Here is a 26925-nt window from a genome sequence, read left to right as displayed (position 1 = left end):
CCTTGTAGGATTTCGCAGCACCTCTGGGATTCCTGGATCCACCAGCCCAGCCCTGTGACCAACACATGAAGCCAGCCCCTATTCACCTGGCACTATGTGGCACGAATGGCTCCCGGGGAGGAGCAAAGCTTCCTCCCCAGCCCAGCACCAACCCACTGGCACCCCAAAGCAGACCAGGGTGCCCTTCCCAAAGCTGGCGAGGGCAGCAGGGAAGTGGAGAGGGCACAATAAGATGCTCTCCTATTCTGCTCTCATCCCACCCAGTCTAGTTTGCTGTTGCACACCGGCATCACTTATGGCTTTGCCTGTGAGGGCAAGGAGGTGACATTGACTTTTTCTTGCATGCAGCCCTCCCAGGTCCTCCCTCCCAGTGCTGTTGGAGGCGGCGATCTCTCTGTTTCCTCATTTTCTGCGTATTTCAGTCTCCTTCCCCAGGGACTTTGAGAACAGGATTGACCCAGCACGCTTCAGGCCCGCCTTCCCTCCCTGCAACTGGCAAGACTCTTCTTAATTAGAGCAGCAGCATCAGATAATCAGCAGTAATTGCCTGCAGTCCCGTGCGAGGGACCCTGGCGGGAGGTGACGAGCCACCTAACCCAGCCCAAACCCTCTCCTCCGCCCTCCCCTGCCTCACTTTCCCTCCGAACAGGATTTGGTGTGGCAGTGTCGGAGTAATGGCTAACCTGGCTGGAATGCACGGGCAGATAAGTGAGGTGAGATAAAGGGGAAAGCCGGAGGAGACAACTCCTTATCGCCGCCAGGAATGCCAGCACGGGGGCACACCTGCGCTCCCGTCCCCGCTTCGCCTGGTACCGTGCCGGCAGGAAGGCATGGCAGCCCTTCCTCCTGCCTGCCAGTGCAAGCAAGCCAAAAGGAAGCAGCGAACCCATGCCCTGAGGTTCCCAAACCTAACATTTAATTATGCGCTTTTGTGGCACTGAGTGCCATATTGCTCACGTCAGTGCTTTTGTTCCCCTCCCTCCTCCCAAAAATGCGGGCGCAGGAAGAAATGGTGCATTGTGAAGAGATTACACAAGCATCTCCTAAGCAATCACCTCCTATATTCCTCCTCCTCTTGTACCCCACCTACAGCCTACTTTGCCCTGTGCGCTATCTGCTCAACCCCACATCTTGGTCTGACCTAGAAAAGTACCTGGCCTTATCTGGGAGCTGTTTCCTTTCCTGTTGGTGGAAAAAAATGGGTTTTGTTAGCATCTCGCACACATCCACACAGCCAGAGACCTCACAGAAGCCAGAGCAGCTGGAGCAAGAAGTTCCAGCTGGGATTTTATTGGATGTAGGAAGCAGCGCCCATCAATCCAGCTTGAAGGAGGTGACCCTGAATCCTCCCTTGATGCTCATGTACTTGAGCTTGTCAAAGCCATGCCGATTGGGGAACTCCACATGGTGATCATCCGGTAGTTTCACCTTGAATTTGTCTTCCAGGAATTCAATGAAGAGCTGGGGGAAGGGAGGGGAGAAAGGTCAGCAGCTGGGGACAAGGAGGAGAATAGGAGGTGACCAACCACTCCAGGGGCTATGTGTGACAGTCGGACCTAGCCTGGGGGCTGAGCTGGGGGTGCTGCAGGAAATGAGCACTTGACATTGAAGGTGCAAGCTGGTACCCATTCTATGACCTGGGGACAGGATCTCTCCTGGTGCTGTTTCAGCTACTCAGGTTGTTAACTCAGAGCAGTTAAACTTAAGTGCTGCCTCCACTGAGTCCTTATGTGCCACGTGGCTCAGATCTCCTCTGAACAGGGCGGAACAAACCTGCTGCCTCATTGCCCTCATGGGGACCCAGAAAAAGGGGTGTCAGCCATAAACATGAACAAAGGGACAGAGCAAGAACTTACCACTGACCTTTGCAAATTAAAGGGATTGTTCCTCAGAGCTGTCACCTCTCCACCCCCTCCCCAACATCTAGCCATGGATGAGGAAATAAGGCTCCTCTCCACGGCAGCAGGAAGGGGACTGCTCCTAAACGCAGCCCTGGCCACATCTTGAGACATCAGACAGGGTGAGACAGCAGCGGGAACAGCATCCCCAGCAGGAGGAGAGGGAGGACGGATTGTCAGCATGGATCTAGGAGTGGTGAGGACAGAAGAGCTGAGGGAGAGGTTTGGGAACTGGAGAGGAAAGGGCAGTTTGTACCACATTGCTCCCAAACCTGGTTTGGCTTAAAACGTGTTTGCATAGGCAGGAATTAGGGAGAGAAATAAGGTAGAGAGCAGCAAGATCCTTCTTGGAAAGCCCCTTTATGTGCATATATGGCCCTAGTGTATTCATCTGTTGGGCAGGAATGAAGGGCTGGGAGCAGTTACAAAGCCTGAGCTCATGCAAAGTTTCCAGGGGAAACGCTGAGGACTTGGAGGAGTGGAAATAGCAACCAGGACCAAAAACCCGGAGGATGAGGATGAGGGAGTAGTGAAGAGAGAGGGAGGCACAGAGGATACAAGAACCCGCTAACCTGGGGCTTCCCCCCCATGAAGACAACCCAAAACCCCACGCCGGCATGGAGCCCTCACCTTGACGCTGGAGTCCCTGGAGAAACAGAAGTGGTGATCGCGGTGCTCGGCCTGCCAGGCTTTGCAGCACTTGGAGTTGCAGACGATGACCGACTCGGTGAAGCGGGGATTGAAGTGAAGTGCCAGGTCCGAGGAGCAGCTGCCGAGGTTGATGGAGAAGCTGTGGGCGAGCAGGAGGGAGGTCAGCCACATGGGCAGGACGGGGCCGTGGAAGAGCTGAGATCCAACGCGTGGTTCCGGCCCCTGTTCCTCGATCAGCGTCGAAGGTGCTGAACACCTCCTGGCTGCCCGTTATGCTCGTGAACCGAGACAGCCCAAATTGTGGTGGTGCAGGTCCCCTTACACCAGGCTGTCCTACCTTTTTTTGACAGGCAGGCCTCTCTGATGACCATGGAAAACCACCTCCCTCCGCAGCTCACCTCCAGGCCTAGTGATTCGAAGTGGTTTCATCGCACTTACCCTTCAGCATCACCAGAGATCTTGCCCTTCACCTTCAGGGTGTCCCCAACCTTCATATCCAGGTTGAAGATTTCGAATTTTTCCTGTTATGAGGGAGAGGCGTGCTGTTGGAGAAGGTGCCCCAGCGAGGAGAACATCTACTGCTCTCAGCAGGGGTTCCTCTCAGGGACTAAAGCACTCCGCGCTGGAGGTCTTGCACGGGCTTCTCAGTGAGGGGAGGGCTGAGCAAAGCCATCAAGTGACAAAAGACATGAGAGAGAGAAGAGATGAGAACAGGCTTGTCCTCAGCACAAGGAAAGGCAGGATATGAGAGCAGAGGGTTCAAGCAGAGGGGTCCAACCCCGTGTTTGGTGGGCAGCATCACCCACACAGCCCAAGAAACAGGAATGGTGAGGGTGGAGCGAGCCGTGGCTTTGCCCAGCCCGGGCTCAGCCTTGCTGACCGCCTGGCAGCATGAGGCAGGGACCCTGGGGGACAGCGGACAGGAGCAGCAGCCCTTACAGACATTTTCCTCGGCGGGCAGAGTCACCAGGTAGGGAGCCACCGGCAGTATAGCTGAGAAGTGCCTCGAACGGAGGACCTTACAACCCTACACTTCCTTGTGGCTTACACATTAACAGCGCTCCTGCCTCCAGCAGCTACTAAGGCAGGAGACTTTGATCCAGAGGAACAGCTTCCCTGTTTACAGGCATTTTACTAGGGACTAAGGGCGACTTCACCAGCTCCCAGCCTTCTCGGTGGATTCCTTGTGGAGGCACCAGCACACACGGCCCTTCGTGGTGCTACTCCAGCCACCACAGAGGACAAGCATCTTCCACAGAGGTGTGACCCCCATGTTCATTTCTTTTCTTTGTGTAACAGCTCAGCTAAAAAAAAAGCAATCATCTCCCTCCCTTCTTGTGGCTCTTGATTCAACCCCAGACTCCAGAAATCAGTGGGAAAGCAAGAAGGAGAAGGAGGCTAAGGCTCAGGAGCGCAGCAGTCCCTCTCCCAAGCCCCATCCCTGCAGAGAGCTGCTGAGTGCTCTTGTCCCACTGCTGCACAGCTGGGAGACAGCTCCTGCCCTTCCCCAAAGGCTCCTGACGTGAGAAGAGATAAATGCTGATAAGCACTCCTCTCCTGGAGAGATTTCCTATTTGCAGCGGCTCATAAAACCCAGCAGGCCCTGGGAATTTATTTGCTGATGGGGTCACTGAAGCTGTTGGTGAAACTCCACGGGGTTGAGCTTTGGGCTGGCAGGAGCAGGTGCCATGGATAGTGGTTTGCAGGCGGGGGGTTTGGCAGTGGGTTTGCTGCCATGTGGCACCCACACACACGTTCACATCGCCCTGATCACGTCCACCGATGTCCCTGGCAGAGGGTGAGGCTGCCTGGGAGGGACAGCAGCAGATGCCCGAGGGATGGGGAACGCCACTCATGCAGAGAGCTGCGTGTGGAGCCGCGAGTACCGCGGATGTCAGAATATACACAAGGAGGGAGACGGGCAGGAAAGAGGCACGGGCTGGTCAGAGAGGGGCTGTGTGATTTTATTGAGATAACGTTACCCCCCTTCCTGCAAATGCTCGGCAGGGGCGTTCACCCCTTTTTTTTATTTGCCACTGGGAACAATAGTGGGAAACAAGGCAGCAATCCTGCCAGCGCTGGTGACTTCCTTCGTTTGCGGAGCTGAGCCAGCTCTGTGCAGATGGCCCAACTCGTACAGGGGGATGTCCTTCCCACATAGGAAGGGTCGGAGAATTTAGGGACCCCAGAAAGGCCGAAACCTTCCAGTGCAATAGGATGTGGTGATTGGGATGACGGGAGGGGGAAGGAGGCGGGTTGATATTTCCCCCAAAGCACTGCAAAGCAGAAAGGCTGGGGAAATGGTGAAGTGATGGGAAAGTAAATCTCCGAAAGAGAGGAAATGCGGCTGCAGGGCATCTGCAAAGGAGGTGGAGGATCTCTGCAGCAAGGAAAATATAAATAGTGGCTGTGGGAGCTGGTGGTCACTGGCACAAGGGACCCAAGGATCCTTCACCCCAAAGAGACAGTCACAGGGTATCTGCCTGGGAGTCCACCCCATGCTCATGCTGGCCAGAGGGCACCTGGCCTTACTGGTGTGGGACCCCCATGTTGACATCGCTGGAGATAGAGGAGGCCCTGCCATGTCATAAAAATCATATTTTAAGGGGGGAAGAGACCGGCACAACCTCCTGGGTCTTCAGCCTGCAGGGTAGCAGGGCAAGTCCTCCACAGAACAGCTGTGGGGGCCCCAACACCTCCCCTCTGGCTGGAGACCCTTATGTCTCATGGAGCTCTGAGGGGTCTCTGCCCACAAAAATGCTGCCAGTGTTTTGGAGTGCATATAGAGGAGCAGCAGGGCTCTCATGACGGGAGGAAGAGGGTGGTAAACTGTGAGTTTCAGACAGGATGGGGAGCATGAAGCCAGGGGAAACATAGCAACTACATTTTCAGATGTCCCATAAGGTAGGTTTTGGGGTCAACAGTCCTTCCCGGTCTTTCCTCTAGTCCTGGGGAGGTCTCAGGCCAGCAGGAGCACCCGTGGGAGCTCGGGGCCCTCGGGGTGGCTCCAGGCCGCAGTACCTACAGCCGCAACCACTACCACATGGCAGCCGCGCCATGAGACAGAACGAAAGCTGCCCTTCCAGGCAGGCTGCCAGGATCCCCGGCAGCAGCATCACTGGCAGCAGTATATATTTTCTTTTCTTACTCAGGCAAGAGATAAGCCAGCTTGGTCTGAACCCCTGAGGAAAATCCAAGGCTTCCCAATAGGCCAGCTAAGGCGGCACAGCCGCCCCAGCTATGAGAGGCTCCACAGGGCTGCTCGTGGAGGGGGGGCACCCCAAAATCCACACCAGCACTCACACCAAGCAACACAGTCCTCATCTTCTCTCCTCACAGCATTCTGCAGAGGGGCTCGGAGGAGACAGCAGCCAACGTCTCCCTTCCTGCAGATGATACAAGCCAAAAAGAGTCCCTCAGAAAAGCGGTGTGGGTTGTCCACACCAGATGGCATGGGGACAGGCGTGCCACTGTCCTTGCACCACACCAAGCTCCACAAGCAGAGGCGAGAGATCCCATTAGCACTGCAGTTGCAGCTTGGCGCTAATTAGACACCACAAAGTCAGCACTGGATGAAGAGGCTGGGGTGTAAAAGGTTTCCATCCCACTGCGCACCCGAGGCACCAGGGAGTCTGCGCTGCGGACCAGGCATCGGCACCCGTTCAAGGCAAAGAGGAGCTGGAGAGAGCACACATTCCTTTTCGGAGCAGCAGCTGCTCACTCTGCTATTATTTCCTACTGCTTCGTATAATTTGTACTCCACAGCGAGCTATTGTCCCTTTCCATTGGCTATTTATTTCCTTGAATAGCCTCTGGGGAAGGATTTCAGGGAGAGAGTAAGGAAAAAAAGAAAAACCCTACACAATAAATATCAAGCGGTGACCTGATTTAAACCATGTTCTCCGACCTCATCCAGGCCCCAGTAACAGTTCCTCCCTGCAGTTCTGATTGAGGCCCGCTCATGCCTCAGTTTCCCCCTTTTACAAAGGGGGCATGCCCCCTGCCTTAGAGGACTGTGAATTTCAAGAAGCTGAGCCCTGGATTCTCAGAGGCCCCAATTACTGCAGCTTTTCCGAAAACAAATGGTAAAAAAAAACAGGTCCTGCCCATCCACCCAGACCCTCATGCAATCCCCACCAGTTGCAGGACAGCACCAAGAAGAGGCTGTGCATCACCTCCCCGTGGTGATGCCCAGTCTCAAAAAATCCCAGATAGGCTTGACAACGCCAGTTTCCCCTTCAGTAGAGGGGTGTGGGTTTGATTATCTTTCATCAGATAATGCCACAACCTTCACCCAGCCTATCCCTAAGCTCTGACAGCCCGCCAGCTTCCTAACGGAGGAGGACGGAGAGAACAAAAAGTACTTAGCTCAGCCGAGCGCTGAGGTAAGCAGAAGACTGGATAAGCAGGTCTGCGGATCTGGAGGGTGTGTACAAGAGAGGATTATCCAGGAGATGCAGGAGAAGCCAAGGCAGTGATGAGCACTAGGAAACCAGTGCCCATGAGCCCTAACCTGCTGTCTAAAAGGTCAACCAGAGCAGGATGGCTCCTCTAGGAGCATTGAATTCTCCACATTCAGATTCACTAAAATGGGAAGGAACAACAGACTGGCAGACAAAGGTGTAATCCCCTCCCTGCCACCCTTCACGCCCCAGCTCCCTGAACGTGCACCATCCCGAGCCCTTCTGGGCAGCACGGAAGAAGCATTCGCTCTCTGAACCTTGGGGGCAGGTGATTAGAGGCCACCAGCATCTGGTAGGCTCGCCACCAGCATCACCCCAGTTTTTCTCTGGCAATGTTTTTGTGTGGTCCAAGTTGTGCCAGGGAAGAGGAGGAAAGGGATTTGTATGCATGCAAGCTGGCTCGTAAGGCACCAGGGCCATTTCATTGACCCAAGCAGACAGATGGGTCATGTCCTATGGGTCCTCAGCTTGCACGAGGTGTAAAACTGGCAGAGCGTGGGGAAACGAGTTCAGAGGACCCATTACATGCCACCCAGTTCCATTTCCAGCCTTCATTTCTCTAATTCTTTCCCTCATGGGGCATGCCAGGAATGCTGGTTGTGGCTTTGAAAAACATGCCTGGAGATAAAAGTGCATTTGTGTTGAAAGCTTCCCTACTGGCAAAGGAGAAGATGCCTAGAAGGCTCGTGCCTTCCCCATCTCTCACACTTTTGGGATCTTCCCGCTTTACCCACACTTGCTGGCTGAGATATTATTAGCTAAACTGGAAAAGTATCTTCCACAACGGATCAGCTTCGTGAGGTCTTCTGCTCCATGTGCATCTTGCAACAAGAGATTAAGATCTCCAACAGCTTTCTCTCACCTTTGAGAAAGAAAGATGGCAGTCCCCGCACAGGGAAACTGAGGCACAGGCAAACAAGTTTTAAAAAATAAAATAAAATAAACAGCTTTGCAAACCTATCCTAGAAGCTAAAGGAAGCTGGGCTCTCCTGGCTAATGCAGCTCAGGTATCAGAGATGCTGATCTCTCACCATGCCATCTACTGTCTGTAGGAGTTACCGAGGTACTGAGTGCCTCAGAAAAAAAAAATTAGCCCTTGGGTGGGTCCAATTAAACCCCAAAACCACCGGCATTCAAAATGAACAGTCGTCTTCCAACAATGGAAGCCAGGGGACTTCCGAGACGCCCCAAGCCCAAGTCCCCTGCCTTCAAGGGGACCATTTCCCACAACAGAGCCAGCATGAGGCCAGCTGGCTGGAACTCAAATAAGCAGAAGAGAAATGCAGGGTTGCGCCATACACAAAATGTCCGTGGGGACCTCCCTCGGTCGAGCTCTGAGCAGCCACCCCGGGATCCAGCCCCACACCACAGCAGGGGGATGCAGTGAGAGCGGCCACCGGGTCCCTATGGCCAGCGGTCCACCCCGTACGGGGAGAACAAGGCTGCTGCTGCTGCACAGCTCGCCCCGAGCGCATTTCTCACGGGCTCCAGCGCTGCGCCGAGGCGGGTTGGACAACTCTGAGGATTTGCAGGAATCCTTCAGACAAGCAGAATCCGTCTGAGTCACACGCACGAGGAGCGATGCCAAGGGTGGCTCATCCACTGGAAAAAAAATAAAGCGAGAGAGAGAGAGAAAAAAAAAATGCTAAGGGAGAAATAGCAAGTTTGGAAAAGCCACAAGAATTAGCAGCTCATGGGCTGGAATGAAGGAGAGAAAAAAAAAAGTCTGTTCTCCCATGCTCACATCACTAAACTCTCATACCCCTCATGCCTGCCAGCAAGCAGCAAGCCACCTTAACCCCCCCCAGCTCTGAGAGGGTCTGAAGGGGCTTTGGATCCAAGGCTGTGGCTGAGGTCTGCAGAGGAAGGGGCTGTCAAGTCCAAATGATCTGCTGCCGCTGCTCTGAAATTAGCTTGAACACATTCCCTTTGATGGCCCTGCGAAATGAAGCAGTAAAAACCAAACCAGATGGAAACGGAAAAGAAAAGCTGCTAAAAAAAGGGAAGCAAAATCCCAAAATGAGTGACTCAGTGCAGGAAATGGGCTTCTAAAGAGGGAACTGCAGGCATCTAAAGGAGACCTAAGAAAAAAACAGGCTCACCCAGCTGACCCTCTGTGCTCCTGTCCTCCTCCATTTCGGAGCGAAGGCACCAGGAATACACGAACCGAAGGACCTCCAGAGCAAGCCGTAGGGAAAAGAGCTGAACCTGACCTGCAGCCACCACAGAAGCTCCAGGGAACGACCCCCTGGTTAGCAAAAACCACTTTTTCCCTGCTCCCTGGTGAAGAACTCCACCAACAGCCTTGCCTGGAGCTTCCACCAGCAGGAAAGAGCTCTCGGAGCCCGCAGCCGAGCCTGCGGGGTCACAGCACTGTCGGGAGAGGTTTCAGCTCAGTATTTCTCATGGGGATGGGGGCAGCACCAGCTGAGCACAGCTGGGACACCCCGCCTGCCTTTCCAGGGCCATACCGAGCACTCAAGGACACCCCGTGCCCTTGAGGACACATGCTGCTGGCTGGCCGGCCCCATTTGGGATGCTGTGCCTTCTCCTTGCTCCCGTGACCCATCCCACGCAGCCGCAAAGCCACTCAGTAGTACATAAGCCCTCACTTGACCACGGCGGGTGTTTATTTTGTTTATTCTCAGTGGTCGTGCCATGGCGTTTGCTCTCTTTAGCACTTTTTTCCCTCCCTCCAGCTTGTGCCTCTCTCTGCTGCTGTTATTTCTCCAGGTTTCGTGGTGCTGCTCCCCTCCAGAGCTCCCCCGCCACGAAGCAGACGCTGCTGTAATCGCAGCCTGATTCCTGGAGGGAGAACACTTGCTCCCGAGAGGGGGAAAAGAGAATTACCAGCTAAATGCCTTGCACACGACTCACGCCAGACAAATCTTATCACATCCCAGGCAGAGGAGACCCAAACACGTTGCCTGTTCCGCGTGCAACGAAGAGGCTTGCCAAACCAGGAGATCTGATAAGAACAATGCAAGGAACAGTGGCTGCAAAGTTCCCATCAGCAGGCAGATAGCTTATCTCTTCTGTCAAGATGGGACATGCATCGATGTCTGCCGCACACCGGCAGGGAGAAGCTAGTGGAGACCTGCTCCTTGGTCCTGAACACGCACGTAGCACTGCTTACAACACCATCCCCGAGGAGCATCTCTATTACTCACTCGGTTTCATCAGGAAAGGGGTGTGAATCTTTCCTGAACGGCTCTGACGGAGGCACAGCTCCCCGGGGAGCCAGCTCAGGGTGAGATGAAGAGTTGCCTAGTGCTTGCTCCGGCCACCAGCAAACATCTGGCTGCAGGAGCAGCTAGGTGAGGCTCACCGGAGCTAGGAAGCCCCAAAGCCCGCTTGTTAAGCTGTGCTGCTTCGAGCTGTGTCAACTGACAGAGGAGTCTGGGCATGGGGAAGCCCCTGTAGAACAGCTTTGCCCCCTGGCTACAACAAAGGGCCCCTAATTTGGGCTTTCCCAAGGCAGGAGACCCAGAGGGGAAATTCGACATGTCTGTGAGCCCCCACATTCAGGAGCTGGCCCCCACAGCCCCGTCACCTCATGCACTCGGGCAGCATTGTCTCACAGCACCTCTCCCACCCCAAAATCCAGGTCGAGTGCAGCCAGCGACCCGTAGCACGGGGCTCGGGGCAGTGAGTCAGGGCTGCGCGTTCAGCCCTGCCCAGCAGACAGAGCCTTTCCCAGTTTCAGCCTGGCGCACGCTCACGCCCTCCCCACTCACCTACAACCTGTTGTGTGGCATTTTCCCTCTGCAGAGAGGAAAAGTGAAAATGGGAGACGGATTAGCGGGTAAACACAGGCTCCAACTGCCTCCAGCAGCTGCTGCAGGGGACTGCACTTCAAAAGCCTGCCTTTGGAGGGATCTGGGCTTGCAGGACAGGGCTGTTTCGCTCCTGGCAATGAGAGCGAGGAGCAGGGCACAGCTCTCAGCCACAGGGTTAAATGCTCAGTGACACGACGGCTGTGTTGGGAACAGTCCCCAGCCCACGCCGTCCCCCAGCCGTGCCTGGGTGCGGTGGCGGTGCTAGCTGGCACAGCCCAAAACCATGCCGGGGGCTCCGCTCCTCTTGCATTCATTAACACAGACGAAGCCACAGGACCACCCTTGGGAAATACGCACGTGACTCTGCATCTCCATCCTCCTCCTGGGCTGCAGTTCCCTTTTCATCCCAGCACTGGGGCCGTGCCGAGCAGAAAAGGATGAGCAGCCAGGCCGGAGGCAGGGACACGAGGCTGCCTCCTCCTGCCGCTTCGCAGCCCGGATTTGAGACAGCGCTGAAGTTTCCTAGGGAACCCGAGGCAGCTGCAGCCAAAGCAGGATCGCTGGCAACACGGGATTCTCGAGCCCAGGCCAAAAAGCGCCTGTTTGAGCTCACCAGCTGCCAAACCTGGGCCAGCTGCAAAGCCGAGAGCACGTGCGTGCGGCACCGGGGCACCCCGTAGCGGGACTGCCTCCTCCCCGCGCTGCGCTGGGGGGAGAAGCTGCACAACGCTGCGTCTCTGTCCACTACACAGCCCCAGCAAACGCTTCACTAAGTCACACTTGGTCATCACCGCAATGCAGGGACGTGTTCGTCAGCCGGGCTTGGGGATTTGGTGCATTCGGGCTCCCCGATTCGCTCCGGGATTCCTCGCTTCACGTCGCTGCTTCCTGCTCGGAGCACGCTTGGCTGCCCGTGAAAAATGCCTGAGCAATAGGATTTCTCTCCTTCTTCCTCCTGCTGTTCTTCAGAGCCGAACTGTATCTCTGCAGAATCCAGGCTCTTAAACCATATTTTTTTTTCCAGTACTTGTGCTTTCTAACTACACCCCTTCAATCCACTAGAGATAACGCAGCAAGTCAGGGCTAGAGCAAGAACAGGTGAATCTGTTCACTTCCTCAAGTGCCCCTCTCAACACTTGAATCCCAAGCGCACTTTATCGGTGGTGTATCTGCTCCAGTGAGGAGCTGATCTCACCAACAGCGTACCTAATGGCTTCAGCCAGGCTCCCCCTTGCGGGCTTGGGGCCTTCGATGCTCGCTTTAGCCCCATAAATTCAAGCAGCTCGCTATAACCTGGCAGATCTTCCTCTCTCTGGGCCGCTTTTGGCTTACCCAGATGCATAACCCATCAGCCCCCAGGCCACAGCTAGGTTTTCTATCCTGTCAGTTTTCTTTCATCTTTGCCTGCTGCTGATATAGCTCTCAGAGCATCCTCTGGCTGTCCCAAACTCTCCTGTGAAGATGTTATCTGCAACAACAAACCCCGCTGAGCCTTCTCAGGGGGTCACTAGGCTCTGCCACTTTTTACACGAAAAACTTTTTCCCTTTTTGACAGGGAAATGCCGGTGACTCAGCCAAGGGACCGAGACACCCCCTGGGTGCCCGGTCTGTAAGGAAGCAGCACACCACCAGCTCTGGTATTTGCTTCTCTCGCTCGCATGTCTCGCTGAACCAGTTGCTCCAGCTGTAATGACAGAACCAACACGGAAAGGACATTCAGCATACAGAGGTCAAGTCAATTCCCCAGAGGAATTTCCCCACACAAACAACAGGGGAAACCGAGGTAGTGAACGTAGATGTGCATTTCCTTCAGTCTCGCTCCAAGACATGCTTAATGGCAGAGACCTTGCAAGCAGGTTTTCTGATCCCTTACAGAGCATCCTATTTCCTCATTCTGCTCTTGCAGTTGCAGTTGGATGTCTTTGATCACTGGGGACAGGCCTTCCTGCAGCAAAAAAGGGAAATGCTGAAAGAAATGGAAGGGAGCAATCCTGGTGGGTAACTGCATGCCACAAGAAAGTGCTGCATATGAAAGGGAAGAAGACATTTCCTGTCAGATTAAAGGAGCGCAAACCTGCTCTCCCTCTGGAGAAGTCTGCAACTCTATACTTGCCTCTCTAATTGCAACACTCCACTGGGAAAGGTGCTTAGAAGTATTGCAAAAGGAAGGAGATTAGCCAAGGTCAGGGAATAGCAGGGCTGCAAAGCCAGAGGATTGTGTAAGAGGTGCATGGTCCGAGGTGATGTCAGGAAAGGAGCTGCCAGCCTTGTTCCAAGGGAAAGCAGCAAAGGTAACTGAGCCAAAAGCACAGGAACTGCCTGCTGCAGTCAGCCGTGGGAAGGAAAATGAGGAAAGGGAACAAAAGACCACAATACAGAGGCAGGAAAGTGAAAGGACTCTGGTAGAAAGCCTTGCCACGGAAAGAGAAATATGACAGAGCAAAGGGAACCTGACTTCACAGGCCGGGGACAACAAGAAGCACACGATACCTCCCGCTATTGCACATGAGCACACCTGAAAACATCGCACGGTTTCCCCCCAGACACACACTGCAGGGAAACCAAACAAACGTGGGAACAGAGCGAGGGTGACGGAGCATTTCTGGCTGGCAGAAGACAGCCAGGTGGGGAGTCCCACCTGCCTGGAAAACCCCTCACCCAGCAGACCCAGACACCACTCCTGCAGCCCTCCCACCTTTCCCGACTTGGTTTGGGGCATGATTCACCCACGGCTGTGGCTCGAAAGGCAGCAGCAGCATTTTCCAAACCCAGGCTGAGCAGGCAGTCGGTCTCCTGCCTGCTGCTGCCCTCTGTGGTTCAGCAGGCAGCCGGGCCTGCCAAGCCTGGCATGGCACAGCCCTCTCCCAGCAAACGCTGTTGTTTCTCTGGCATGCAAAACTACCCGGGCCTCCGGCTTGTGCGTAATCACCTTCCTCTGCAACTGGCTGCAAGCTAATTATAGTTCCAGTATTTTCCTTCTGGATCACTGTTAATTACAGTACGGAGCGTCTCGCTCCATTAAGGCTTCAGATCTAGTTTGGGATTCCAGCTGTCAGTAGAAATAAATTGAGGTACGTGAGAAAGGTTTTTCTCAGACATCATCTAGCCCTGTTGCAGGGAGCAAAATTAAGAAACCTCTTATTTTTGCTGCTCTTAAGGTCCTCGTTACACAGAAAGCAGATGCAACCAAGAGGCAAAGAGCCAGCTAAGCTCATGCGAAAGAAAAGAAAGGTCTGAAAAGCCGCCGCTGCTAACATCAGCGTTATGCTTGAGTTCATTTCCCATTGTTTTCAGCCAGCCGAAACGAGGTGCAGCCTTCTTGATAACGACTGGATGTTGCTGAAGAGAAGAAAATAAAACGCCTCAAGACTAAGGCAGACTGAAAATTGAGCTAAAGGGGGCTGTGCAACACCCGGCTGAAAAACCGCTGGTCAGAAATACTCTTTCTGGGTCAGGGAGACGCACACCTCCTGCACAGGTCGCACACGGCCCAGAATAGCAGTACCTAGGCCCCGGTCTCCTAAAGATGATTTAAAGGTTCTCAGAAAAGCTGAAGAGGTAGTAGTGACAGGCAGGACTGACTCACAGGACTAAAATAACTCGCGTAAAAACGTGCCTGAACACAGCAGAGGAAAGGATGTGGCAATTGTCTACGAAAGGCCCTTAAAAAAGCTTTGTGATGCAAGGTAGCGAGTTAAAAAAAAACACACCTACATTCAGGCACCAAAAAAGCGCTTTTTAATGGCCAAAAAATCCCCGCAAAAACAATGGTTATCCGTATGGAAAAGCCATTAGGAGCGTGACACCGGGGCATTTCCCTCGCCTGCCATCTGCGGGGTTAATGCTGGAAGGCGCTCCCACTGGGGAGGCCATCAGCACCCCAGGCTCTTCAAGCAGCTGGAGGCCTTCGTTCCCCAAAGGTCACCGAGTTGGCACCGTTCACCAGCATTATTTAAAAAGGAAAATAAAAGGCGAACACGCATTGTTCCTCGCGAGACCGCTGGAGCACGGAGAAAACGAGCGGTGCTTATTAAGTGGCAGGGTTCGGGATAGCCCCGATTGCCAGAGCCACACGGAGAGGGGGAGGCAGCACAGTTTACATTCCTGGAGGCCTTCAGTTTATTTCCATGGGTTTATTTCCCTCGGTTTATTTCCCTCAGTTTATTTCCCTCGGTTTATTCCCCTCGGTTTATTTCTCTCAGTTTACTTCCAGGATTCCACCACCCACCAACCCAACCCAACCCAGCCACCCCCGCAGCCCCTCAGCCGGGCAGAAGGCCGGACCCTGTCACAAAAACGACAATAAAATAAAGGTGGCTGCAGCCAGGAGCGCTCCCGTTACTGTTTATTATCCCCGCCTCCCTCCCTCCCTCCCTCCCCTCAGGGGCGCCGCCGCCATTACGCGCCCAGCGCCCCCCTCAGGCCGGGCGGCGCGCACCGCGCATGCGCCGCAGCGGGCGGGCTGGTGTCCTTTTAAAGGACACGCGGCTTCGCGGCGGGGCGGAAGCCCTTTGGTCGCCGCACCGGAAGCGGCTTCGCTTGCCAGCACCACCCCTCTTCCGGGAAGCGCCGCGCCGGCTGCGTTCGTTATCCGGCGCTCTAGCCTCCCCTTTCCCCCTCTCTATGCCCTCCCGGAGGCCTCGGGCGCCTCCCTCCCTGCGAGCTCCGTAGCGGCCGGCAGGGGGCGGGCTCCGCGCGCCGCCACTTCCGGCGGCGGGGCGGGCGGCGCTCTAGCCTGCTTCCCTGCCCTCTCTATGGCCCGGCGGCGGCGGGCGGGCGGCGCGGCGGGGCCCCGCTGAGGCGGCGGCGGCGGCAGCGGCGGGGACGGGGCCGGGGCCGGGGCCGGGGGCGGGTCCCGGCATGGAGCCCGAGACGCTGGAGGCTCGCATCAGTGAGTAGCGGGGGCGGGGACGGGTCTGGGGGGGCTCTGCTCGGCCCGTCCCGGGCTGAGGCCGCCCTTGTGCCGCCCGCAGACAAGGCCACCAGCCCGCTGAACCGGGACCTGGACTGGGACGGCATCGGCGCCTTCTGCGAGCAGCTCAACAAGGAGCTGGAGGGGTGAGTGAGGCCCCGGGGGGGGGGGGGGGGCGACGGGTTTCCTGCCGGCCTCCTCGGCGGTGCGGCCCCGAGGCACCCAGCGGGGAGCTGGCTCGATAACAACGGGGGTCCTGCGGGGTTTGGGGGTGGCCTGGGGTTTTTATCGGGGGTCCGCCGCGGTTTCACGGCGCTCTGGGGTTTCGTCTGTACCTTAGTCCTGTGACCTGGGCGGGTTTTCAAAGAAAAGCCCACGAACGGGTTTATCGGCAATAACCAACGGGGTTTCTCTTTCCCTCTCCGCGCCGTCCAGCCCTCCGCTCGCCACCCGGCTGCTGGCGCACAAGATCCAGTCCCCGCAGGAATGGGAAGCCATCCAGGCCCTCACGGTAAGGGGCGGCGGGGCTGGAAGAGGGCTGGGGCGTGGGGTTCCTCCGGTCGTGCTTGAGGAGCAAGGGAAGCTTTGGGTTTCTGGGAAGCTGTGCTCAGAAAGCCCTGGTGCATCCGAGCCCTGGGGTGGGAGAGGGGCGGAAGGTGGCAATGCAGGAGTGGAGGAGCTGTGAACCAGCGTCTGCGAGCTCTCGCTCCACCTCCGGATGGCTCTGGTGCACTACGGATGTCCAGTTCCGTGGTCCAATGAGCCACCTTTGCAAAGACTTGACCCCAAATTCAAAATCCTTCTCCCCCCCCCCCCCCCCCCGCCCCACTTTGGGAGGGTGATATGATGGAGGGAAGGCAGGCGTCCTCGCAAGGCGCTGTAAGGGAAGCCCCAGGCCCCGCGCCTGGTGAGGGGGAGCCGAATCCCGAACCAGCTGACCCGGCCCTCTCCCCAGGTGCTGGAGTCCTGCATGAAGAGCTGCGGCAAGCGCTTCCACGATGAGGTGGGCAAGTTCCGCTTCCTCAACGAGCTCATCAAGGTGGTGTCACCCAAGGTGGGTCCCGCGGGATCCTGCCGGAGGGAACCCCAGTCCGGTGGGAAGGAGGGCTTTGGGAAGAAGCGGTGGGCGGGACATCCACTGGGACGTGGGGGAAACAGGGTGATGCTGGGAGACATTTAGTCCATGCTCCTGGTGAGCTTTCACCTGCTCCTGGCTGATTCTTATTGCAGGAGGCTGGGGGCCAGCCAGAGCTGTCGCAACCAGCGCTTGTGAGGCTTCTGAGCTCATCTGTGAGCCTGGAGCATGCTTTCACTGCATTTCTGCCGGGCTTTGTCTGTGCTCAGGAGCCTCCCTCGGCTCTGACACTGTGACCCCGTCTCTCCAGGGTGTCCCAGCCTGGTTGAGACGCTCTGAGGGCAAGCCCAGGCCTGGTCAGCGGTGCTCTGGCGAGTCTGTCTGAAGCACCAGCTCCTTACCTGCTCCGCTGCTGCTGCTGCTGCTGCGCCAGCCGGGCCTGTTCCTTCCTTCAGCCAGGGCAGGCAGCTCGCGTCGCCAGCAAGCACGGAGTTAAGGGAGCGCAGACTAAATATAACTAGGGAAAACCTGAGGCTGTCAGTCACAGCTTGTGACCTGTGACGGTGAACGGCCAGGGACAGTGACAGTTAGATCCCGCGGCCCTCTTGCTAGGCTGCTCTGGAGGATGTCATCTGTACTAAGCCAGTGGCCTTTGGGGGCACGTTCACTGTGCCCACGGTGGTAAAAACAGTGAACGTGCCACCACCTGGTAGCACGCTTTCCCTCACAAGGTGACAAACACCTGCCTGGGCGTTTCCACCAGCCCCTGGGGGTTGCCGAGGGGCTGCCGCTGCAGAATTTCTCCCACCTCCAGTGGTGGAAACCAAGAGGACGTGTTGCAAGGGCCTCGTGAGCGTTCCTGCCTGCTTCCTCTTTGTCCTTGCGCCGTTGGGAACTGTCTCACTTCTCCTGGGGGAGGGGAGGAAGGGAACAGGCCAGGCTTGTGACAGCTCGGATCAGCTTCAGGCTGCCTCTTCTCTCTTCCTCTAGTATCTCGGCAGCCGGACACCAGAAAAAGTGAAGTCCAAGATCCTGGAGCTGATGTACAGCTGGACGCTGGGGCTGCCTCACGAGGTGAAGATCTTGGAGGCCTACCAGATGCTGAAGAAACAAGGTGAGAGGCAGGGGTCTGGAAGGGGGGATGGAAATCTTGCTCTTTCTTCCTGTTTGTCCCGGCAGAATCCAAAACAGACTGTATCTGTGCCCAGACTCAGCACGACCATCGGTCTGCCTGGTTCTGCAGCAGGAATCGGCAAAGGAATGGGAGCCCTGTGGGGCTCCTGGCTGGGCAGAGGGGATTGCTGGTGGTCTGAGGCGCTAGATGGGTTGGAGGGGTTATCGCCCTACAGGAGATGGCACGCTGGAATGGGTTGGTGCTGAAGGGATATGAGCGCTTTGGCAGCACGAGTGCTGGATTTGTCAAAGATGGGATGGTGTTGGGGGTGTTGGGGCAGCAGTTCTTGCATAAAAACCACGGTTCAGGATCAGAGCTGGCAGGAGCAGACCCAAAACCCCTCCGTTCCGGCTGGGAATGACGGGCTGTTAGGGAAGAATTGCCCGAGGTGGCAGTGCCTCTCCAGAGGGTGAGACCTCCCGCCACCTCCGTCGGTCTCTGCTGCAGGTATTGTGAAATGTGACCCCAAACTGCCTGACGATGCTCCTTTTCCGCCACCTCCTCCTCGTCCCAAGAACATCATCTTTGACGACGAAGAGAAATCGAAGGTAAGGGGTCTGTGCGAGGAGAAGGACGGAGAGCATCGTCCTCACTGCTTCTGGGTCTCCTGAACCCCGGGGCTGGAGACCCAGTAAGAGCCAAGGGTCTGGGTCTAGTTCATCGGCAGAGATGGGTTGTCAGCTTGCTGCAGGGGATACATTCTGTCTCCGTGTGTCACAAATGGGGACTTGTGCGTGTCCTGCAAGGCTGTTCGCTGACTACAGAGCGTGAGAGAAAAAGGTTGGTCTCCCTCTTTACCAATTACAGCTGCAGAAGGGGCATGTGAGGAGATCTGAGTAAGGGCCCGTTACAATCCCGTGGCGATTCCCCGTGTTAAACCAGGCTTTCTGTCTGTCCCAGCGCTGGTGTCGCTGTGCTCCAGGCTCTCCATTGTGCTCGGCAGGCAGGCAGAGGCAGGCTTTGAATGCAGGGGCTCTTCGGGGAAAGACATCAGTTACACAGCCAGAACCACAAAGGAGAAAGGAGGACCGGTCACACTTCTCTCCCTGGTCTCTGCTGGCCCTCAAGCTGTTGTAGCTGGGTTTTCAAAGGTCAAAAGTCAAATCTGTCTTCATGACTCAAAAATGATGGTTTTGACTGCAAACCAAGCTCTGATGCGTTCCGGTATATAAATTCGATCTGCCAATTCAACTTTGTTCAAATAGTTTTGACTTAACTCAGTTGTGGTACATTTTTTTGCTGTCTCCTTACAGACGCTGACCATGTTTCTGAAACCAGCGTAAAAACTTATAGCATACCATGCATTTAAACTAAATAGACAAATAACATGTGAAATTGATCCAGATTTAATCAACGCTCAGTTATCCAACAGCAAAAAAGTTCTGGCGTTACTGTCATGAACCATGCCCTGCTATGAAACAATACGCCAAAGTTACCACTTAAGGGAAAACAAAGTACACCCAGCACAGATAATTCCAAGGAAGTTTGGTATTACTGTTTGTATCAGAAGGATGAAATAGAAATTTCACAGCTCATGAAAAACAATGATGCACCCAAAAAAAGGTTGTAATGAATTTTCTGGAAGAATGTTTGTTGAAGCATATTGCATCATCGAGTGAATACAGATGCATGTTAAGAATAAGCATATAAAAAAATTTACCTGATTCTGAAAATTATTCCACTTAGGATTTACAAGTTCAGACATTTTAAAAACAGTTCCATTATCCCAACTTAATTTTTGCACTGAATATTAATCATGTCAAAATGCATCGATAGGTTTAGTTTTTTTTTTTTTTAAAAAAAAAAAAACAATTTCACAGAACTTGTTTTAGTTGAATCATGTTTTGGGATGCCAAAAATTGAAGGTCCTCTACGACTGCACATTTAAAGCAGCGATCTCCAACGTTTGAAAGCACAGGGTCAATAGTTTTGCAAAAATATGCTGGTATAGTAAATTGTCATAAGATGTATGACAAAAGGATCTCGGGTCAGTGACTTCATCTCTGGGGACTTGTATTAACCTAAGAAATGTATTTAAGATTAGACAATTTTGGAAGGATTATGCTTTAGTGTGGAGATCAAAATGAAGAAATATAAGGCCTTGTAACTAAAAGACATGAGCTGAATTCAAGGTCCAGCTACAAAAGGCAGCTGTTGAACACTTTAATCAAGACTTCTTCTGACACTAGAGCCTACGTGCTGTCTGCTGCCCCTGCCAGACCTGGGATTGGGGCTGGGTGTCTCCACCAGCTCCAGCGCTGCAGGAGCGAATCCGGCTGCCAGCCCCTCAGCTTGGGCTCAGAGGTGCTTCTCTCTTGCAGATACTGGCTCGCCTCCTGAAAAGTTCCCATCCCGAGGACCTCCGGGCTGCCAACAAGCTCATCAAGGAGATGGTTCAGGAGGTGCGGCTGGGGAGGAGGAGGGCAGGGAGTCACGGCCTCTGTGGTGATAGCTGGGTACCACGGGAGCAGAGGGTCTCTGTCCTTAGGCAAATGTACGGAGCAGCTGCAAAAAGTTCTGCAGCAGCAGTGCCAAAGAGTCCTTGTGTGACTTCTGCCGTCCTTTACTTGGAGGAGTGACTCCGAGCGGTTTCTGTGGCACAAACCCTGCTGCAGCACAAGATCTGTGGCATTTCCAGCCCTGTCTGGCAAGTGCCGCTGCAGAGATGGTCTGGGGTTTTCCACGGGAGTGGAGACTGTTTCTGGGGCAGCGTTGCTGTGATTAAGTCGCGGGAGTTGATGCGCTGACAAGCAAGGACCTGCTTCCCCCCCAGGACCAGAAGCGCATGGAGAAGATCTCCAAGAGGGTGAATGCCATCGAGGAGGTGAACAACAACGTGAAGCTGCTGACAGAGATGGTGACAAACTACAGCAAGGGGGAGACGACGGAGAGCAACGAGGACCTAATGAAGGTGAGGAGAGGCTTGGGCTTAGCAGGGATGAGTGACCGTTATCCTCCCGAGTTCCTCCTGCCTGTTTTGCACCACAGCCGAGCGTCCCACTGCTCGCCTCAGTGCCCCTTTTTCCTCTCCCCCAGGAGCTGTATCAGCGCTGCGAGCGCATGAGGCCCATGCTTTTCCGGCTCGCCAGTGACACAGAAGACAATGATGAAGCTTTGGGTAAGCTTCTCGCTTTGGCTATCTCACGTTGTCTCCTTCTCACTCCTTCTTTTCTCAGGAGTCTTGTGCTTGGGCTACCTGTGATGTGGTATCTATCAGCAGCTGCTGCGTCGGGGTGGCTTGGCTGCTCACTGTAGGTTAGTTAGCAGATGGCTTGGCGCTAAGCGGGGGCAGATGGCACCAATCGGCAGTGTTACAGGTTTCTTCCGCTGTTGTAGGAACGAGGGTTGTACTTGTCTTTCTGAGGTATCAACATATTTCAAGAAAGTTTGAAGCAACAGTGGCAAAAATGCTCTATGCTGTCATGTCCTGGGGAATTGCTTTGAAGGAGTAGGCTGAGTGGGGTATAAAAGTCACCCCCCTCTTTACTATTTTACTATTTCTTTATTTCCTTCTTACCGTTTCTTTACTATTTTAAAACTTTTTTCCTATCTGTCCCGTTTCAGCGGAGATCCTGCAAGCCAACGACAACCTGACACAGGTGATCAATCTCTACAAGCAGCTTGTGCGGGGAGAAGAGATCAACGGGGAGATGATGGCTGGTCCCCTTCGAGGTGAGGAGACCCGGGGAACGGGGGATAGGAAGATCAAGCACAAAGACCCTGTTGCTGGTTTCCTCTGGTGTAAAAGAAGATTGAAAGAAGTGGACAGGTGAAACCTGCGGGAGTTCAGAGTTGGACTGGGATGAAGAAATAGCTTGTAGAGATGACTGGTGTGTGAAGAGAGGGAGTTGGAAGGGAGAGCAGATGGGAACTTCCCTCTCCCAGGTGTGAGGAAGGATGGGAACTGGCTCTCAGCACAGTCTGAGGATTGAGATAAGGTTTTTGCCTCTCACCTTGTTTTTCTTTTCTCTTCAGGCAGCACCTCAGCACTTCTGGATCTGTCGGGACTGGACCTCCCAGCAACAGGCCCTTCCTACCCAGCCATGCCCACCCTCTCAGGTGGCTCGGCAGTCCCTGTGCCTGACCAGGCTGGCTCCGTCTCACTGTTGGACGATGAACTCATGTCTTTAGGTGAGGAGGCCGGAGCAAAAGCTCTTTTATGTCCTTGACCCTGGAGAGTCTGAGCGGATGGCGCTTCTTGTGGCAGAAGCGTGAATTGTGAAAGACCAAGAGGCGTCCCTCACTTAGTGTGAGGGAGGTGGCAGGAAAGACCCTGCTGTGGTTCTGAACTTAAGTCCCGTCCTGTTTTCCTGCCAAGCCAGAGAGAACCCACAGGGATGCACCCTCCGATTTGCTCTGGGTAAACTGACCTGGCAGGTAAATCCAGAGTGATGCAATGGCCATCAGCAGATGGCACCACGAGGGTGGGTCACCCCCAGCTCCTCGTGTTTCCTCTTCGCAGTTGATGTCACCAGTTGACAGTAGACACATGGGGACTTCCAGAACTGTTCACGTGGAAGTCTTGTGAGGTACCCATCCTAGAAGGCTCTAGAGTCCTTTTTTTCCCCAACAAAGTGTTTGTTTCCTAGGATAGGTGCTTTGAAGTAGACAACGTGGTCTCCCAGGTGCAGGTGAAGGTGGGGTGTGTCAGCCCAGCAGTAGCCACTTCTCTGCCATTTGCAGTGGGACCTCAGGGCACGGAAACCGCCACCATCCTCCCTGCTCCTTCCCAAACAAGGATGGAGGCCAAGGTGGAGGCTGTATTGGTGGCTCTGCCCTACTGCTTCTGTGTCTTGCCTGACCGGAGGGACCTCGGTTACAGGTGCCTTATTTCAGGCCCCATTTAGTGCCCTCACCCACTTGGTAGCTTGGCTCCGTGACTTTTTTTTCCTCTCTGGCAGGCCTGAACGATCCAGCACCGCATCCTGCCCAGGCTGGTGACAGCAGTGGCTGGAACAGCTTCCAGGTAACGTGCTGGGAGCCGTGGAAGCAGGTGGGGAGGGTGGTGGAGAAAGAGACGGAGTAGGTAAGGAAACGTCCCAGATCTCGTGGTTGATGCTGACGTACAACCCTGCCTGGGCTTGGGGGGCTCTCCTGCGTGCTCTTTCCACAGTCATCAGATAGCAGCGAGCTCAACATCGCCCCCGTTGTGGCAGCACCGCCAGTCAAAGCAGATGCTGGCACGTCCTCCCCCAAACCTTCGGCTTGCACGAGTGGCCTGGATGACTTGGACCTCCTGGGCAAGACTCTGCTGCAACAGTCTTTGCCTCCGGAGTCCCAACAAGTGCGATGGTAAGCAGGGTCAGGGCAGTCTCGCATCTCTCCCCACCCTGGGCTTCTGGACACAGACGTTTCGGTGCCCTCTTCACTCCTCTCTCCGTCTCTTTCGCCCCACAGGGAGAAGCAGCCACCCCCCCGGCTCACCCTGAGGGATCTCCAGAACCGGAGCAGCTCTGGCACCGCAGCCCCCAACCCCAGCGCTCTGCCCGTGCTGCAGAGCACTTCTCCTAACCCCCCGCTGCCCCTGACCTCGGAGGTGCCTGCCCCTGCTGCGCTTCCAAAAGCTGCTACCACGCCGCCGGGAAGCGCTCCTGGCCCAGCACGGCCTCCTGCCACCACGCTGCCCCAGGAGATCTCGCTGGCCAACATCACTGTGCCTCTGGAGTCGATCAAACCCAGTGAGCTGGGGTGAAAGAGCGGGGCGAGCTTGTGAAGGGGTTGGAAGTGGGCCGTTTGGAAGGGAACCAGGCAGATCAGGGAAGAGACGACTGGACAGGGTGTGAAGGGGGCGCACACGTGGAAGGGAAGCTTGCCTGTTGGACTTCTGGGAGGCTGAAGGGGAGTTGTATCTGCTCGTGCGCAGTGTGGCTGGTGGGGAGGGTTGCTGCAGGCCGATTCCCTCCTGGCTGACTGCTGCCTGTCCCTGCCTCTCCCGCAGGCAGCATCCTCCCTGTGACGGTGTACGACCAGCATGGTTTTCGTGTCCTCTTCCACTTCGCGAAGGACGCCCTGCCCGAGAGGCCTGACGTGCTGGTGGTGGTGATTTCTATGCTTAGCACGGCCCCGCAGCCCATCCGAAACATTGTCTTTCAGTCTGCCGTCCCCAAGGTAAGGCAGGTGCCGGGGCTCGGGTCCCCAGACTCTTCCCATGGGATTCTCCCTTTGCAGGAAGGGCAGGGTGGGTGGAGGGAAGAGCTCCGTGGGCTGAGAACAAACCGTGTTGCCTTCAGATTAGCGGGGAGGCCCTTTGGCTAGATAGGCTGCCACGTCCCTCTCAGGAACGTGGGATGCTCTCCTCTCTCCCCAGGTGATGAAGGTGAAGCTACAGCCTCCCTCGGGCACGGAGCTGCCGGCCTTCAACCCCATTGTCCATCCCAGTGCCATCACACAAGTCCTGCTGCTCGCTAACCCACAGAAGGTAACAACGCCGCCCCTGGGGCATGAGCAGGCTGATCTCGTTGCCTAGACAAAGCCCCTTCTTCCCCTCTTCTGACTGCTTACCCTTTCTCCCCCATCTCCAGGAGAAAGTGAGGCTACGATATAAGCTGACCTTCACCATGGGAGAGCAAACCTACAATGAAATGGGGGATGTGGACCAGTTCCCCCCACCGGAGTCCTGGGGAAACCTCTAGGGCCGCACGTGTCAGGCACTACATTGCAGAGTCCTTGGGAAAACAGCCCTGGGGGGCTGGGGCAGCCTGAGGAGACGGGGAGGGTGGGTGGGGGGCTGCTGCTCACGCTCTGCTCCAGCCGGCCGGGCAAGGGCCAGAGGGAGCCTGCCTCCAGGGTGAGAGCAGAGACGCCGGGAGATGTTCGTCCCACAGGACCAGAAGCGCAGTCGAGCTTCTTGCGGGTGAACGGTTGCCTTCCCTGCTCTTCCGAAGGCATTTCTCCCTCTCCAGTTTGTCCAGCTTCTCTTCTAACCTCGCTTTTCCCCTCTAGGTGCAGCGGGGAGTGCGGAGGGGGAGCTTTAAGAGCCTCAGCCTGGGGCAAGGTGTAGCGAAGGAAGATCCTTTCCCGTGTCTGTCCTCCCTCCGCCCTTCCCAGCCCTTCAGCTGCTTCGTGCTCTGCACTGCTCCCTTGCGTTAGCGAATGCTGAGTTCTCGGGGCTTCCCCCTTGCCCTCTCCTGGGAGCTGGACCCCCTTTCTGGTGGGATCACCCTGGAGCTGGTGCAGAACGAGGCTGAACGGGGGCTTGGGTGTCTTTCCAGCACCACAGAGCGGGCACCCATCCTTGTTTCGGGGGGCCAGGGGGAGATCTTCCACTCCCCCCCTCCTTCCAGGGGCAGGCAGAGCTGTCGGTGGGAGGTGGGCAGTGGGAAGGGCTTGCCTCGTGCCTCGCCATCCCCTTCCGCTCTGCATCCTTGGCTTCTGGGCGCTGAAACCCTGCAGGGAGGAAGCGTGCAGCCCTCCTCTGTGCTTCATGTGCCGCAGCAGGCATTTGGGACTGCGGCTGCACCATCACACCTCCTTGTCCTGCGTGCCAGCCCTGCGAGGGGCATGTTCAAAAGGGGCCTTCTGCGGGGGGCCGAGCCTCCCCCCAGCCTTCTGCCGGGCAGGGAGGGGAAGCCACAAATTCTCTGCGCTCCCCTGGCTGGGCTGGAAGAGACGGACGAGGAGGTGGGATGGTTTCTTCCAGCTCTGATTTCCCCTTGCAGCAGGGGAAGCGACAGGCTGGGGGGCAGGCCGGAGCCCAGCGCATCACCAGGGGGCACCACTAAGCTCTGCACTGGGAGCCCAGCGCCAAGCTGGGGGGGGGGGAGAAAACGGGGTACGGCTGTGCCCTGTGCACCTTTACCCCCCCAGTTTTCTCTCCCTGCAGCGGGGAGGGGGCTCGCCCGGCCGCCAGATCACTGTGACACGAGAGCGGGGATCTGCAGGCGGGGAGGAGACCAGGGGGTGGCACGGCCCTGGCAATCCCCATCACGTAGGAGCTGCTTCCCTTCCCTAAGCTGTTTTTAACCAGGCTGGATCTTGGGGGCAAGCTGTGGTCCTGCTCAGCTTGCTGGAGATAGAAGGAAAATTGCACAAGGTGAAGAGGAGTTGGGAGGCTTTGTGCCCTCTGCTTGAGGGGTGGGAGCTGGGGGCAGTGAGTGGCAGAGGAGAGGGGGAAGCGAGGTCTTTGTGCTGGGGGTTCTGCTGTGGCTTACTTCCCTTTCTGGTCTCTTCAGGGTTTTGTATGGTTTTTTGTTTTTTTTTTTTTCTTTGCAGATCTTGTTTGGTTCGAGAACAGACTTGTATATATTTTCAGTGCAAATTCTGTAAATGGAAGAAAACAAACGGAAAAAAAAATTAAAAACGCCCGGCGCGAAGAATCTGCTGTATTTATGGGAAATAAAGAGTTCTTTCCTGAGTCTGTGCCTCTTCACCCAAGGAGTGGGGTTTCGCCTCTGCCCTGACTGCTCCGAGGAGCTGTTTCCACCCTGCCAGGGGTAGTTTCCACCTCGCATCCTACCCCTGCTTGCCCAAGCCCTCGCTGCGACGCTTCCCCTGCCGTATGAAGGGGGCAAGGGCAATGCTGGAAGTCCCCGAGCTGCTCTCAATTCCTGTTCGAGATCAAGGCACTTCCACGCCGCGAGCTGGGCGCTGCTTCCCTCTCTCTGGGAGCAGGCGGTGGGCAGGGGCCGTGCCCCCAGCCCCCTGCACCCCGCTCGGCTGTTTCTGCGGGCTGGTGGCTTCGTGGCCGCCCGCAGCAGCACTTCCTCCTCCTTCCCCGGTCGGAAACGGCCCCGCGGGGCAGTTTTCTTGCTGGGCAGGGGGTTGCTGGAGGGGGATTTGCTCTGGGAAGCGGCAGCCACCTGCCTGATGTTGGGAGGAAAGAGGCCGCGGCTTGGCCCACCAGCCTGGGGGGGCTTGGGGGGCTTTTCTGTGTATTTGCTCTGAGTCCTCCAAGCCCTCGCCTGCTGGCGGTGAGCGTGATGCGAGGCAGGAGCCCCCCCCCAGGGCCCGTGGCAGGGGGATCAGGTACGGCTG

At 55.9% G+C, this 26925-nt stretch overlaps 2 protein-coding genes across 7 annotated transcripts; one reads left to right on the top strand and one right to left on the bottom strand.

The window, feature by feature from the left end:
• Nucleotides 1-1248: 1248 nt before the first annotated feature.
• On the bottom strand, nucleotides 1249-16215 carry LGALS2 (galectin 2). 6 transcript variants are annotated; one of them, XM_040544876.1, is made up of 5 exons: nucleotides 9890-10116; nucleotides 8495-8614; nucleotides 2988-3070; nucleotides 2529-2688; nucleotides 1249-1461 (listed from the first exon to the last, which is right to left on the bottom strand). In XM_040544876.1, the coding sequence occupies exons 3-5, from the start codon at nucleotides 3041-3043 to the stop codon at nucleotides 1315-1317; spliced, it is 363 nt and encodes a 120-aa protein (XP_040400810.1). In that variant the 5' UTR covers nucleotides 3044-3070; nucleotides 8495-8614; nucleotides 9890-10116; the 3' UTR covers nucleotides 1249-1314. The 6 variants fall into 6 exon arrangements, with proteins under 6 accessions (XP_040400810.1, XP_040400812.1, XP_040400809.1 ...); XM_040544878.1 differs by lacking the exon at nucleotides 9890-10116 and adding an exon at nucleotides 9115-9567; XM_040544875.1 differs by lacking the exons at nucleotides 8495-8614; nucleotides 9890-10116 and adding an exon at nucleotides 16039-16215.
• GGA1 (golgi associated, gamma adaptin ear containing, ARF binding protein 1) lies at nucleotides 15543-26305 on the top strand. Its single transcript, XM_040544801.1, has 17 exons — nucleotides 15543-15682; nucleotides 15765-15849; nucleotides 16139-16214; nucleotides 16659-16757; nucleotides 17769-17892; nucleotides 18400-18500; nucleotides 20274-20354; nucleotides 20726-20863; nucleotides 20989-21070; nucleotides 21517-21624; nucleotides 21928-22083; nucleotides 22854-22918; nucleotides 23066-23244; nucleotides 23350-23630; nucleotides 23891-24060; nucleotides 24260-24370; nucleotides 24474-26305. Exons 1-17 carry the CDS (start codon nucleotides 15652-15654, stop codon nucleotides 24582-24584), a joined length of 1998 nt encoding a protein of 665 aa, XP_040400735.1. The 5' UTR covers nucleotides 15543-15651; the 3' UTR covers nucleotides 24585-26305.
• Nucleotides 26306-26925: the final 620 nt, after the last annotated feature.

The sequence above is a fragment of the Cygnus olor genome, chromosome 1, assembly GCF_009769625.2.
Source record: "Cygnus olor isolate bCygOlo1 chromosome 1, bCygOlo1.pri.v2, whole genome shotgun sequence".
Classification (NCBI taxonomy): domain Eukaryota; kingdom Metazoa; phylum Chordata; class Aves; order Anseriformes; family Anatidae; genus Cygnus; species Cygnus olor.
The sequence above is the reverse complement of the archived record's forward strand: the minus strand, read 5'-3'. Positions and strand labels throughout refer to the sequence as shown.